Raw genomic sequence first — 17265 nt, forward strand, 5'->3', positions numbered from 1 at the left:
GTTGCCCTCTGACCCCATGCTGCTTGTTCTGCACAAATATATCCAGAGAGAGGTCGAACCATAAAAACTAAGAACTACAACTAAAGTGCAGGATTTAAAAGACGGCTATATTACTCCAAATTGTGGAATTTGTCTTGTAATCCAGCTAATATTCTATGTAATACTAATCCATGGGAGATGACCGAACCGCTTGTCTTGTACAACTCACTTGGCTCCAATTTTCTCATAATTTACAGTACCTCCACAGGAACTGGACTAGTTCATTTCACTGCAGGTAAACTTATTTAAATGCTCCTTGTAGAATTTTACTATGAAAACATACACTGTGTTCAGTCCACAGGGTTTACCACCTCTTCAGCATTGGGGGCCACTCAAGAATATGGAATATTCCATTATATATTGGGTGGAAATAATCATATCAACACATTAATTTTAATCATATCTACAATTAACACATTAAGTTTGATTCTATATCCCATGTTTGTGTTTCTGTTCTTACCTACTCAGCTAAAGCTTAGTAAGTATTTAAATTATATTGATGTTGCTGAATATCAAATGTATTATTTCCAAATTTTTGCAACATAATTAATGAGGACAGTCATGGATGTGAGAATATATAATTTAATTGAAAACACACTTATTTCCAAGCTGCATTTAATTTTTGTGACCATTTTTCTTCATAAAAGGTTCTATTTAAATATTTCATGATTTTAAAACAACAACATTTTCCAAAATTAGTAAGTAATTATTCAAAACATTTGTAAATAAAAGTTGTAGTAAAAAAGTGTAATCTTTAAATCCAGTGCATTACGTTCATAAACCCTTATAAGACCCTTAATACTGCACCAGCCAATGATAATAAACAGCTGACAAGAAAACATCTAGTCAGAGGCTCAAGTCCCTGATCAAGCTAAGAATAAACGCTTAACATCAGTTCACATTCTGAATCTTAAAATGTTAATGCTTAACATCAGTTCACATTCTGAATCTTAAAATGTTAATCCTATCAGAGATTGTATGATTTAAAAATAGTTTGTTCAACTGAACCTAGGACATATATCTGTGTGATAAATCTGTGTGATTAACTCTGTATAAATTGATTGCTATTAATAAATGTTCGCTATAATAATACGGTAATTAACTAATTCCGCTAAAAACTTATTCATTTTTCAATGTTGTGAACAGGAATATTCCTCTCGAAGAGGATGGGGCATTTTTACTAATAAGTTTGATAAAATGAAAAAAAAAAAGATATTCCTTTTATATTAATTTTAATACGAACCTATTCATCGAGAAAAGAGTCGCTATCCAATCAAATTTGAACGATACCATAAAAGCTCTTGTGGTCTAATGGTTATAATATCTACATATCAAGCAGAATGTTCCAAGTTCGAATCTTGGGCAGTTTAGAATATTTTCTATGTATGTAAATGTTTATATATTTCTAATGCCATCTAAATGTATGAATACAAGAAGTCCTTCACAGACAATATGATAATGCCGTTAGGCTAGCTTCCCTAAGGAGGAATAACTGCCGACACTGTACATTGTAAGAGCAATTATTAGCTGTATAAGCTAGGCTCAATGGATGTGAAATCTTCTATCTACTTCCTCTCTGTAATGTCCCTTGCCTATCATTGTTATTGAAGCTGAGAACATTTGTTCAATTTTAATTGACTGCCACTACAGTAGGGTGGATCTTACACTATGGTTGTAAACAGCAATACTATCTTAGTAGCTTTACTCTAGAATAGGCTACAACAATGCTTTTTTAATGTTTATAAATTTGCCATGTTTTAAGACACATCCGTTATGAAACACCCCAATTATGAGGACACTGGGTTGGGTCCTGAACGGCTATAAGAGGTTCTATTGTATCTGATAACATGTTTACTACAAGTATAGAAATAAAGCATTCAATTAAATCTTAACTATATTCTAAATATAGCAGTACTTGTACGTTAAATATTACACTATAGTTCATGAGAATCAACAGTGAATAATCTAAAATAGTTTATTAATATATTAAAACAAACTAACGTAAAGATCAAAACAAACCTTTTCCCTATAAATTTAAATGACTTCACCTTTTTGAGAAGTTAAAAATCCATAACATCACCTAAATCTTCCAACACGTCATGAAATAGCAGATTTATCAAAATAACACTATCAAAAATGTATCAACTTGTACCTCATGTATTAAGCAAAGCATATGGAATAGGATTCCTCAGAAAACAGACTCCTTTCAGCAGCAAAATGATAATTATCCTAAAAATCACATAAAGCATGAACAACTAAAAGTTATAAATGTCCAAATACTTCATAAACTGAAAGAAAACAACGTACATCAAGATGATTCTTGTAGAAACACAAAGTAAAGCGTGTGTTGCACAAACATCAGACCAACTTTCCTATAAGCTTACTCATGGTAACATATTGGCTATATAATGAGAAGAAATGCAATTAGCAAACAAAAGCTTTTGTTTGTTTTTACTGAACCTACCCAGATAATCTGCTTGATTAGCAGTTCTTTTTTCAGATGAAAACACAAGCATAAAAATATCAGTGATCATCCAAATTGGCTCATTAACTATCATACCAAGTTTATTACGTTGTTTCATTTTCAACTACATTTCATCATTACACTCAGACAGGTTTTAGGTTTTGAACTAGAATATTATAATTATGCCTGAGTGCATATCAACGGCGCATATGGGATGGTAATCTTGGCAACATTATTTCAATACATTTTTAATCATGAAATGGCATAACAATAGGTATTCATAATTTTCAACAATAAGGAGACATTTTTAAATATAGCATGTAGATATTTTTTAACAAAGCAATATTAGAATAAATGCTACAAAGTCTTTTCTTGTTTTGTTTTTGTTAATTTTTACTCATACATTTAAATTATAGCTTGTTAAAAAGAAAAATCATTTGTTAACTACAAACCAGATAGGGCATTTAGAATAACTGTGTGTAGATAAATGATAGTCACAAAGAACTAAATGCATTGAAGATAAATTCAAGATTAATAACATTATCTTTTAATTTTCAAACTATCATTATATGTTAATGTTCTCCATATTTTAGCACCGACTCCCCCATAGAACAAAATGGTATCCTCCATATTTTAATCAAATTGGTTATTATGTAAATATTTCATAATGCCTTAAGTAAAATTGTTAAAAAGTACATTTAGGTGTGGCTAACGATTTCCATGAATTTCCAGTCACCCAGGAGAGTTGTTTTAAAATTCTGGATGAAACAACTTGATTTTGTTTTAAAAAAAATGTTAACAACAACTCGAGGCTGTAATCTGGAAGCTTTTATTACATGCAGAGTTGCAAATTTACAAGATATTTGGGCTTTAATTTCAAATTCTTGGAATTATTTTGTAAATTATAAATAAACCACAAAATGAGAGAAACACTTTTGTGGTTAAATTCTTGGAAAAAATGTATAAATTTAATGAAGAACTATTTGTTGACAAAAATTTTGTAAAGGCCAGGGTTAAACTAGTAAGATTAAGAATATAATTTTATATACATTTTTATCTTGGGGATCTTATTATAAATAGGAAGCTTGTTTACTCTTATATATTGTATCACTGGGCTACCACAGGCCTATGCTTAACCTATTCTTATATATTGTATCACTGGGCTACCACAGGCCTATGCTTAACCTATTCTTATATATTGTATCACTGGGCTACCACAGGCCTATGCTTAACCTATTCTTATATATTGTATCACTGGGCTACCACAGGCCTATGCTTAACCTATTCTTATATATTGTATCACTGGGCTACCACAGGCCTATGCTTAACCTATTCTTATATATTGTATCACTGGGCTACCACAGGCCTATGCTTAACCTATTCTTATATATTGTATCACTGGGCTACCACAGGCCTATGCTTAACCTATTCTTATATATTGTATCACTGGGCTACCACAGGCCTATGCTTAACCTATTCTTATATATTGTATCACTGGGCTACCACAGGCCTATGCTTAACCTATTCTTATATATTGTATCACTGGGCTACCACAGGCCTATGCTTAACCTATTCTTATATATTGTATCACTGGGCTACCACAGGCCTATGCTTAACCTATTCTTATATATTGTATCACTGGGCTACCACAGGCCTATGCTTAACCTATTCTTATATATTGTATCACTGGGCTACCACAGGCCTATGCTTAACCTATTCTTATATATTGTATCACTGGGCTACCACAGGCCTATGCTTAACCTATTCTTATATATTGTATCACTGGGCTACCACAGGCCTATGCTTAACCTATTCTTATATATTGTATCACTGGGCTACCACAGGCCTATGCTTAACCTATTCTTATATATTGTATCACTGGGCTACCACAGGCCTATGCTTAACCTATTCTTATATATTGTATCACTGGGCTACCACAGGCCTATGCTTAACCTATTCTTATATATTGTATCACTGGGCTACCACAGGCCTATGCTTAACCTATTCTTATATATTGTATCACTGGGCTACCACAGGCCTATGCTTAACCTATTCTTATATATTGTATCACTGGGCTACCACAGGCCTATGCTTAACCTATTCTTATATATTGTATCACTGGGCTACCACAGGCCTATGCTTAACCTATTCTTATATATTGTATCACTGGGCTACCACAGGCCTATGCTTAACCTATTCTTATATATTGTATCACTGGGCTACCACAGGCCTATGCTTAACCTATTCTTATATATTGTATCACTGGGCTACCACAGGCCTATGCTTAACCTATTCTTATATATTGTATCACTGGGCTACCACAGGCCTATGCTTAACCTATTCTTATATATTGTATCACTGGGCTACCACAGGCCTATGCTTAACCTATTCTTATATATTGTATCACTGGGCTACCACAGGCCTATGCTTAACCTATTCTTATATATTGTATCACTGGGCTACCACAGGCCTATGCTTAACCTATTCTTATATATTGTATCACTGGGCTACCACAGGCCTATGCTTAACCTATTCTTATATATTGTATCACTGGGCTACCACAGGCCTATGCTTAACCTATTCTTATATATTGTATCACTGGGCTACCACAGGCCTATGCTTAACCTATTCTTATATATTGTATCACTGGGCTACCACAGGCCTATGCTTAACCTATTCTTATATATTGTATCACTGGGCTACCACAGGCCTATGCTTAACCTATTCTTATATATTGTATCACTGGGCTACCACAGGCCTATGCTTAACCTATTCTTATATATTGTATCACTGGGCTACCACAGGCCTATGCTTAACCTATTCTTATATATTGTATCACTGGGCTACCACAGGCCTATGCTTAACCTATTCTTATATATTGTATCACTGGGCTACCACAGGCCTATGCTTAACCTATTCTTATATATTGTATCACTGGGCTACCACAGGCCTATGCTTAACCTATTCTTATATATTGTATCACTGGGCTACCACAGGCCTATGCTTAACCTATTCTTATATATTGTATCACTGGGCTACCACAGGCCTATGCTTAACCTATTCTTATATATTGTATCACTGGGCTACCACAGGCCTATGCTTAACCTATTCTTATATATTGTATCACTGGGCTACCACAGGCCTATGCTTAACCTATTCTTATATATTGTATCACTGGGCTACCACAGGCCTATGCTTAACCTATTCTTATATATTGTATCACTGGGCTACCACAGGCCTATGCTTAACCTATTCTTATATATTGTATCACTGGGCTACCACAGGCCTATGCTTAACCTATTCTTATATATTGTATCACTGGGCTACCACAGGCCTATGCTTAACCTATTCTTATATATTGTATCACTGGGCTACCACAGGCCTATGCTTAACCTATTCTTATATATTGTATCACTGGGCTACCACAGGCCTATGCTTAACCTATTCTTATATATTGTATCACTGGGCTACCACAGGCCTATGCTTAACCTATTCTTATATATTGTATCACTGGGCTACCACAGGCCTATGCTTAACCTATTCTTATATATTGTATCACTGGGCTACCACAGGCCTATGCTTAACCTATTCTTATATATTGTATCACTGGGCTACCACAGGCCTATGCTTAACCTATTCTTATATATTGTATCACTGGGCTACCACAGGCCTATGCTTAACCTATTCTTATATATTGTATCACTGGGCTACCACAGGCCTATGCTTAACCTATTCTTATATATTGTATCACTGGGCTACCACAGGCCTATGCTTAACCTATTCTTAAAAGTTGGAGATATTTTAAAATGGATGTTTCCAATTAAACCGCCCTCTAATCTTATTTTGCTAATTATCGTATTCATATTGCAGAAACTTTGCAGAGCAGGTGCTTTTAACGAAAGATAACAAATGCGTTTAAATCACATCAAGATTTGCGGAGCTTGAGCCAATCAAAGATGTAGCCTATAAGCCAGGTCTTAAGGTATGTATGCATGTTTATGTAACCGGACATTTTTTAATTGAATTCAAAAACTTGACCTATTTAATCAGAACAAAAACATTGGCGTTCAAAATTTCAAAGAGAATTGCTTAGTGATTGATAAACACTGTTGTTAACTATTATCATTAATTGTTATGTTACTTTTTTCTTTAATTAATTTGTATTACATTTTCATCTACTGTATCGATTTCATACATTATATTAGATCATATAAATATTTTGAAAGTATTTTTAATTTTGTTTATAAGTATTTTATATTTTAATATCTTTACTTGCCAAGGAAACAATTTTCAAAAATGTCTTTTTGACGAATAAAGTATATGGTCTATGTCTATATCATAATGAATGGATATTTGAGGTATCATCAAAAATAATTTGTTACTAAAATTAAAATATATTAGCCTTGCTATATTTATCATTAGTACATTTTTCTAATAATTTCAGTTGTAAATTCTGTATTTATATTCTCCACAGTAAATCTTTCAAATCCCCAACATGGCGCTAATAGAATCCTATGGCGTATTCACTACCCAAGTCATTTGCTGAGTTTGTGGCATCAAAGAAGTACCAATTATATGACGTGAAGGAATTGGGACATCACACCGAGTTGCTTATCATGTCCTATTAACTAAGCTAAATGTAATTTGCGTCCGTCCTTGATGATATCTGCAGCTGCTAGTTGACATGTCAAAGCTATGCCATGTCCTTTTGAGGACAATTTTCAACTTTGACCTCTACCGTTATTGTGGTATTAAAAACAATAAATTTGTTAATTGTTAGTAAGAATTAACAAGAACAACAAAATAGTGATTATAATGCAGGCCAAGAATTGTTTTGTTGAAAAGTTATATTTCTTCATAAAAATAGAGGGCACTATATCTATTCAAGCTGTAGAAAAATAAAATCATGTTTGCTGCCCTCTCTTGTCAGAAAACTTTTTAAAATTACCTAATTCATATTTCAAAATGTATAGAAAAGGCTTTTACTGTCATTTAGTTTTCTCATATTTTTTTTTAGCTGTAACTTTCTCAATTGTGTATTTTTTTTTTATATTTGAATAAATAAATTAAAATTGAATTGAAAGTCAGTCAATAGGTTCCAGACAAAATTCAAAATGGTAAAATGTTTCTCTTACCTATCATTGTCACTGAGATCAAGGTCTTGACCAAGGCATTCTCTAACAGCAGCCATTCCATCTTGGTAAGGACTGGAACCTAGCAGAAGTCGTTTAGTGTACATCATGCCACCACCCTCACTCATGTATCCACTGTTATCAAGTTGTTGGTTCGGTTGTAGTATGTCGCCCTCACTCATATAACCAGATGCAACATCTTCATTGATGACATCGTCACAAGCATCGAGAATTGCCTGTTCCGAAAACTGTAAATCACTCAAGTGTGACCGATTTGAGATTGTTCGTCGCATTGGCCCAGAAGCAAGCTTGCTAAGAGATGGTGCTGGGATGAACCTGTTGACGTTTGATCGGAATGGGTATGTGTTGCTAATGTACGATGACATGGTGTCGGTCTGAGTGAGAACAGATGATGTATTAAAAGCGTTTATGTCATTAAGAAGTGGAGATACCGACGTTTTAAATCCACCGTGTGGCGTTCCTTTAGCTGGTGGTGAACCTTGACCCGACTTCTGACTTTTAGCTGGTGAACTTGTTAGACGTGTTATAACATTGTCGTCAAATGTAGTTTCCATAGTGCTTTGAGAACCTATGGTGTCAGCTGCAACATTCATCAGCGTCATCTCAACGCTCTCACCACTAATCTGACGTGCCGTCATAATCTTCTGTGACCTCTGTGATTTTGGTGTGCCAAAGGTCGTAACTGCTCTATCATTAGTGTAAGTAGTACACACTTCTTCAGACTCAGTCATTGGTTTAAAAATCACACTGTTCTCTGAAGTGCCAGAAGAAATACTGATATTGCACGGTGTACCAGGAGTAGACTCTGGTGTATGTGGTGAGTGCATGCCCACCTCACTGAAGTCTTTTGAAGATGGCCGACTACCGGTGTAGTTAAACGGAGCAACAGTGGCTGTATTCTGACAAGACGGTTTTCGTTCAAGTACTCCACGACTGGGAGAGTGACAGGATCCGGGAGAACCGGGATAAGATGGAGATGGTCCTGTGACCCGTGGAAGAGACGAATAACTTCCGACTTCAGATTTTGATGCTATCCTATGAACTTGAACTTCTTCAGATTTTTCAGAATCACCATCCTCGGTTTCTTTGGCACGTCGGTCCTTAACAGTCATTTTCGGTTTTTGAGGACCTGGGAATGTGCTGTATACGCCACCTCTGCTTGGTATTCTACTAGTCGCTTCCTCTTCTTCTTGCTTATCTTTAACTGCTTTCTCAGGAGCTGTTGTGACAGCTGTAATAGGTGATTTCCTTGGTAATGTTTGATAGTTAACTGGAGGTTTCAAACCAGTTTTAATTCCACTGCCAGGTGGTCTTGGAATAGTCCTTGTAGACTGACTTGGAGTAGTATTACTCGGAGCACTGGTAATAGGTTTTGACTTAGCAAGCATGGACTTTTTACTGCCAGTACTTGTGGTTCGTTGGCCAGGAGAGGGCAGTCTTGACGTTGCTTTCTTCACTCTGGTTTGAGGACTACTTATAGAACTCTTTGTATCGTATGAATCCTCTGAGAAAGCAGAGCTGTTGGAACTTCTTCTGGAAGACCTTCCACTTGTTGGTTTTTCTAATTCTCGTCTCTGAGAAGCTGGCGAGTCTCTAGCTTTGAGACCAGTTACTGGACGAGGTATTGCTTTTTGACCCGATTTCTTTTGAATTCCAATCGTCGGACCTGCCGATGACGTCGGACTGTTCATTGCACTACTAGTAGAGGACGTATTACTTCCTGTAGTCCCAATACTTGAATTACTTTCAGATTTTGTTTTGAACCCACTTTTGTTTTGACTGACTTTTCGTTGAGGTATTTCTCTACCACTTTTCTCTTTCGCGCCGTCCTTTCCTTTTGAATCTTTACTTTTCAATTTACTAGGTGGCGTTTTAGGCATAGAGTCTGTTTTATCTTTTGTGTTAATTTTATCTTTGGCTCCTGCATTTTCTTTACCAAAGAATTTCAGTTTTGTTAGCATGGAGTTCTTTGTGTTGTTTTGCTTTGCATTCTGTTGCTGCATTGCTGCTGGTATTTTATTCACAACAATCCTACTGGTTGGTGTTGGACTTCGTGGGTTTGCAGCTTTCTTAGGAATTGTGTTTATGTTCACGGGTGGTTTTATACCAGAACCATTTTCAACAACTTTCCCAGTATCGCCTTCATCTCCTGGAGACAGACACATTTAAGAAATAAATGTCAAATTATTATAACAAACAAAGCTCATAAATATTAAATTACTTATAGATTTATAGGTCAATATTACTCAGCAAAAAAGTAAACACTATTTTAAGAAAGCTATTTGTCAAAGTGTGTGTGTGTGAGAATGTGAATGTCAAAATATGGGTTAATGTTTGGGCTAGGCCAGTCTCTTGTGACATTTTAAAATGGGTTAAAAATTGGGTTATCAACCTTTTAAGTTTCAATTTTAGGTTATGTGTTTTACACCCAGTGTGTACTATAAAACAGACAAGTTTGTTACAGATGAATTAGGATATACAGAACTAGAGAGCGATAATCTAGTTACAGAAGTTTCTTTTTCTGTTTAGCGCTTAGAGGCACCCTGCATTTTGCGCTATATTAAATTGAACATTATTATTATTGTTATTAAATAAGAAGGTAACAATATACCAACTCTGATTGTTTCATTTGAAAAATTCACTACTAAAAATACTATAATTACTTTGATTTTGAAAAATAATAGTAGGAAGTATGTTTCAAATCCATAGCAAAAGTCAAAATTTGTTAAAGAAACATATTTTGTAAATGAATACGAATAAGGAAACATTACAGTAGGTATTGAAAGTTACTTAACATTTAAAATCAATTTTACTTTGTTATTGCAGTTTACCTCGTGTTTGCGTCGATGGTTGAGTAGCGGGAGGGCGGTTCTTTTCTCCTTGACGTACGTTTGTTGATGGAGGAACAAGTTTAGATCCCTGAGTTGATTTTGCACTTTTAGGAGTTGGAATTTTGGAAGCCATGTCTGCTGCTGCCGCTGCTGCTGCTGCCGCTGCTGCTGTAGTAGTAGACGTTTTTAATGAAGCTGAAATTATACAAATAACAACAAATTTTATACTTTACTGTTTCATTAAAAAAAAAGATATAAAATAATATTTTTGTCTAAACTTTGACATATATACTGTAGGCTGTCCCGTGGATGGAAACATCATTAAATGGTGTATTAATTTTCATATTCATTCCTGTGACTCTAACTTTACATATTTTTTAGTCTATACCCAATCTGTAGTACCTAGTGTTTCGTAACTAATGTGTTTATTATTGCTACATCAATATTTTCATGATTTAAATCAAGTCCAACTACTTCCCTTCGGCATCGTGAACAATATACCACAATCGTTACTAACTTCCTAACAAACTCTAAGTATTGCTACTTGATATTTCAAATCATCCATCTAATCCTATAATTCTAATAGATTGCTTCTAAGTTCCTGTATAAGACGATGACAGTCCAGATAAATAATTCTGAATTTAATAACATTCAACAATTTCGTATTATCATGACTGAATGCATTTATTTCATAATGAAATATGATATATTATAATTTGAAGAAGACTACTGAGGCTAATAAGAAACTGCTAGTGAAATAATCTGTAACATATTCAAACCACAAGGCAGTTTTATAATTATTAGTGTTCACAAAGCAAGCAGTAAAATATGTAGAAATCAATGTACTGTACAATACTACTATTGGAAGATATGTCAGGTTATTTTGAAGTTTTAATAAAAAAATGTATTTTTAAAATAATGATTTCGCTTATAAAAAGACAAAATAAAAGTTACATTTTAAACAAAAGCCATTGTTCGGATGTCAATAGGTTTTCTTTTAATTTTAGGTAATGGGTAATTTATCTAATTATACTGTACTTTTATTCGGAAAATAATTTTAGTAAATACAGTATAAGCTAGCTAATATGATATTTCCAAAAAATGTAATTATTTTTTTCAGGACAATATACACTTTTAATTTATAAATTGGTAACCATCGATAAATATAACATATATGAGCTTGAAATGCATACTGTAAGTATATTCTTAAACTACATAACTAATAACAATAGCCTCACCTTGAGTAACTTGTGCATTTACTGATGAAATACTGATTTCAGCTGATACTGTGACATGTGCCTTCCCAGTCGGTGACCTTGCCTTCGGTGACAAAACTCTTCTCCCACTCGTTGATGGCGACACAAACTGTTGATGCGATTTGCCAGACTGCTGATGGTGGGAGGGGAGAACGGTTACCTTTGGGTGTTGGGGTAGAGGACGCGATGCCTGTGAGGAAGGGGTAGTAGATACGGTGACTCTTGGGTGAGTTGACCCGCTTGGTTTTTGGTGACGTGACCCTGAAACTAATTTCTGCGAGCCTGGTATTGCTTTGGGTGGTTGTATGGGTGGAATTGATCCTCGTTGCTGTGTAGGTACTGATGAAACTCTAGGAGGTACTGTTGGTTTTGTTTGCTGTCTTTGTGGAGGATGGGATGTTGAATCTTGAGAACCACTACTGTTTTCCTGATGTGCCTTTTGTTGTAATTGCTTGAAACGTGATAGTGCAAAAAATAATCCAAGAATCGACTTTAAATTTCCGTCTTTAATATCTGCAAAATAGAAAAACAAAGACGCTATTTAATTAAGGACTAAGGAATGTTTCACATTCCCACATTCTATTTATTCCGCATTGTTTCTCTCAGCTAATATTATGAATAAATCAGCGATTTAAGCTTTTAGAATTCAAAATAACATTACTTCCTTTTCTTCCCAATTTTCATTTTCATGATTTTGTCCAATAACTACTTTGACACGGCCTAGTTTCACATGACAGCACTGTTTCATTATACAAGCTTCGCTTCACAACAAGCTTTGATCACACCAGCACACATCGGGAAAAAATTGTGTTGCCAAAAAAAACCCCAATAATTAGAATGGAGGCACATCAGAAGCACATTTTTAAAATGTCCAAATCAATGATTGAATGTGATGTCGCTCATATAATAGTATGCATACTGAAATTTAAATGCAGTATTCTTGTGGTTGTTATTAATGCTACATAAAATACAGACAAACTCAAAACATGTCTACCAACATATATGTTAAACATTTTACTGTCTAGGCTATTACTGAAACGAAAGAATTGTGTTACTACTGTACAGTAAGTACATAATGATGCTGGTAATGGTTAGTGGTTTTGGTATTAGAGAGGTTTCGCAATCTTACGAATACGATAACGAAAACGGATACGTCACGCACACGTATTCGTTTTCGTAAGCCATAAAAAAATCTGTTTCGCATGGCAACGAAATATTGAGGCGCGTCCAAAATAGGACTGCGGTAAATTTGAGCGAAGCGCAGGTACGTGTTGCTTGGTGCTTGGCTGCCTAGGCCTAGCGTAACATCAAAGCGAGTGAGGACTTTAAAAACTGCTATTTATCAAAATTGACTTGGCATTTTAGTAAATTACTTTAGTAAATTACTTTCAATAAATCTATAATTATATTATAATCATGAATCATTCCTGATTCAAATGCAAAATGTGCAAAATAGATCAAAAACTATACTCGTTTTGTAGTTACGAATATGACTGGTGATATTCGTCAACACGAATACGCTTTACGAATATGAAATGGGGATCAGCTCAAAAGTTTCACAAATGTATGACGTATCCGTTTTCGTTATCGTATTCGTAAGGTTGCGAAACCTCCCTATTGGTAACTGGTTCTATCACTGCTTTCGGTTCAATTGTAACAATATCTAATCTACATGTAAATCTAGCTATTTGCCGTGGAAATCAAACCAAGTTTATAAAGCAAAGAATAAGTTTCTCCTAAAGTAGTAGTAACTCCCTAAAAATAAACCTAAAATTAAACATTCCAATATAATTATTAATTAAATTCAAATTTAAATTGCCAATATTACATGGCAATGTGGGAGAATCACCATAGCAACGACATTAATCCTGATTATAATTATAACAGAATTAAAATGTTAAAAGTAATACACCATACCTTCAGACTTGACTCTTACTGTATATTCCTAAATTTCACATTTCATAAAACCAGAGTATGTTTGCAGATTCTTATTACTATAGCATCATGAAATATAGTCTGCCACAACTACTCCCATTATGACAGACTGCCATAGTCTAAAGTGGTCACATGATTTCCTACAACCAATCAAGTGGTTTGATTAGATTAGGAGTATCTCACATCCTAGGATCCCTCGGGTTCGAACACTGTTCTCTCATCAGACTAATTGACCGGTTTTATTTAGACTCGTTTTCCTATTCTATATTCAACAGATTTGAGTCTCTTTAATATCTCTAAAAATATTATTTTACACAGTGACCACTACCTGGTCAAATACTTGCTGAAATATGATTGACAGTGAATAAAAATATTCCACTAATAAACATTAACAATTTATATTTTAAAATCAATCAATATTGTATATATCATGTTTGGTTCAAATTGTTATGATATATTTTCCCTCGAGTACAAGATTAAACAAAATGGCTTTTAAAGTTCAACGACACTAACAGACCACTGTGGGGCAAATGCATCCATTGCTGCTTTGAGTAGAAAACAGCCAAAAAATACAACAATCACAATTTAATTATTCACAATAGACATTACAAACTATCACAGATTGAAAATACATCTTCAGATCTTCTATCTTGGAAACATACATTATTTATTATCAAAAATTATATTTTATTTTAGATGTTTATCTTTAATTTAAATCAGTTTTCCCTCTGAGCTTGTGCATATACGATGCTATATTCACCCAGTGACAATGACAACCGGATGCTACGTGGATTCTACTTACTGACTTGTAGGCTTATATCGGTTACCATGTACAGCTAAGTGCACTTGTCATTAAATAAGTATGTAAATACGATGTCATACTTTATGAACTAAGTCAACTGACTAATGTGTCTGACAACATTAATGTTTACTGTACATCAGCACATTATGGATACCTGCTAGTAACATATGTTAACAGTGGTGATAATGTTACTGGTATTATTTTAACAGATGTTTAACATTTCAAAGTGACTTTTGAAAGTTAAACTTCTTTTATATTACTTACGGTATAAATAATGAATGGAAAAAAGTTGGTTATCGACAATGACAGCTTGGGGAAATAACCATTGAAATCAGTAGATATCGATAAATTATTTTGTGCAATTTTGCTGATATTCATTTTAAATGATTGCAACTGACAAAGTGGCCCCCAAATATTTCCAGAGTTTTGATTTTTGACAATTTAGGACCTACTGTAGTAGTCCTACATTAGGTACAGTAGTCACAAATCAAAAGCTCCATACTTAGATAACGTCATAGAATTGAATATGTATTTTATTGATTGAGAATCTTTAACACTTATCCATCATATTCAAGAATTTTTATAATGAATAAAATTGTCACCTTTAGCTAAGAGTCCTTGTGTGTTGACACCCTTGATAGTAAGATAGTAAAGACATCGCTCAATGTTATCGATCTGAAAGATAGAAAAAAAATGATGAATAAATTCAGTGCTAATCTTTCTGAATCTGAAATTTATCAAAATCAATTATAGTTTCTAAAATATTTCATTTGAAATAAAAAAAAATATCATTTTGAAACAACATTTACATAAATTTAACAAACAACTTTAACAGATCACTGTGAGTGTGAGTAGAAATCAGCAAAAAATACAACAATTAAACTATTTCATTTGAAAAAATTATAATTTTGAAACAACATTTACATAAATGCTAAATTGCTAAAACAATTGCAGTAGAGTAAATACAGATTATTCTAAATATATTTGCAGAAATTCCTGAATTTGGTTGCTAGTTCCAAAGTTTCCGAGTGTACACATTTAATATGATTTACTTCCAACTTCCATTAACTACTGTAGACTACTTTAAGCAACTTTGCCATTCAACTCAACTCAATTTATAATTTCACAGGATATAAGATCTTTAATGGGCACATTACGAAAAATCCAATCTGAATTTTTATTTCCTAGTAGACTTGGAACATAACAAAAATAATTAGTTGTTTATCGGTGGTCTTCTACTGAATATGCTCAACCTAGTATTAGTAAGCACAGCATTGTATGAAATAAAGTTAGGAATTGAAAGAAACTAAAAAAAAAGTGTAAGTCTTTTGTAAAATATGGCCGACTTTATTCTTATTATTATTTTTAATATACAGTTGTAGTACACTTTCCCAGGGTATTTCTAATAAATCCTGCAAACCATACCCTTTTTTAAACATACAAGATTCAATCACTTTTATGCTGGTTTAACAGGGTTTGCTATGTTTTATGGAGGATTGTAGGGGTTTAGCAATATTATTGCCATATTAGTGTACTACAGTAAATACTGTACTGTACTGTAACAAATAAGGACAGATTGATCGGTTAAGATTCTGAACTATCTATAGCTCTTCCAATTTATAGACATTTACTGGTAATACAGTAGCTAGTAGATGTTGATGATACATGTCAATTGGCACATGTACAGATGTACATGGCAATATAGAGGTTGCTCTTTGCTTTGAATAGATCGGAAAACAAATTTTTGGTTTTATGTTAATTTTAATGTACTGTACATTGATGGTATAATATTATTCTTTATTATTACTTAAAAATCAAGAAATGTCAAATTGCAAGCACGAGTGTATACATTCATCATTAAATCAAAATATGTGTGATACGCTTCTAACATTCAAAATGATGTAAAAAGGCATGTATGTAAGTCAGTAATAATCTATTGTTGACATAGAATACAGCGGATCGATCAAAGCAATTAAAATTAGCGTGAACTTAGGTCAAGCATGTAATTATAAACACCTTGTCACTTATTTCATCAGGTGAGAATGAGCAGTAAAAGTCATTCTGCATGACGACGAAGAAGCCACGAATTCTCATTAACAATCTTTACTACATTTTCTAATATCAGAAATGTTGTAACAAACTTCACAGTGGCAATATGCAGATTTACATGGCACTTGTTTACCAATACCAAGGTCTTGGGTTCAAATCTGAGCTTTGTCTGATAGTAACTCTACCACATTAAATATTTAACTGTGCCATCTAATAAAATTAAGTGGTATAAAACAAAACATTTCATTCATCTACGATCTCAATAGTATACTTTTTATAACTGTAAGATTTAATACTTTCCAAAACAAAACTTTGCAACAAATCGGGCATTCTGGGCCAGCCAAAGAGTGTCTAGTTTTGGGATAGTTGCAAAAGGATGCTAATGAAACCCACTGTATTATTATTATTAATGTCTGACGACTTTGATCAATATGAAGTGTTTGTACAAAGTCTCTTTACTGTCGGTTACCATGTGGCTAAAACATTTCTTACAATACATTATCATAATGAGCAAATAGAACTTCAGACACATCAACGACAGGAGAAATGTCAATTCAAACTTCAACAATTAGTGCTCAAATCTAATATTGTCAGAATATACTGTACAGTAGTTAGGAAATAAATTTTTACATACATCCCACTTCAGGTTTAATCCCAACTACTACTTTACTGTATGTCTGATTTCACAAACAGGCATTATATCCCCAGGTATAGTGTAGTCTCACTATACTTTAAT

At 33.8% G+C, this 17265-nt stretch overlaps 1 protein-coding gene across 8 annotated transcripts in view; it reads right to left on the minus strand.

The window, feature by feature from the left end:
- Positions 1-17265, minus strand: part of LOC144836905 (neuron navigator 2-like) — a 155339-nt gene that overhangs the window by 62190 nt on the left and 75884 nt on the right. For all 8 annotated transcript variants that reach the window (XM_078691883.1, XM_078691859.1, XM_078691875.1 and 5 more), the window contains 4 exons: positions 15083-15155; positions 11726-12256; positions 10488-10682; positions 7639-9805 (listed from right to left, as the gene is read on the minus strand). In XM_078691883.1, coding sequence (XP_078548009.1) covers positions 7639-9805; positions 10488-10682; positions 11726-12256; positions 15083-15155 — 2966 coding nt within the window. The remainder of the gene's footprint in view (positions 1-7638; positions 9806-10487; positions 10683-11725; positions 12257-15082; positions 15156-17265) is intronic.

This window comes from Antedon bifida, chromosome 1 (genome assembly GCF_963402885.1).
Source record: "Antedon bifida chromosome 1, ecAntBifi1.1, whole genome shotgun sequence".
NCBI lineage: Eukaryota > Metazoa > Echinodermata > Crinoidea > Comatulida > Antedonidae > Antedon > Antedon bifida.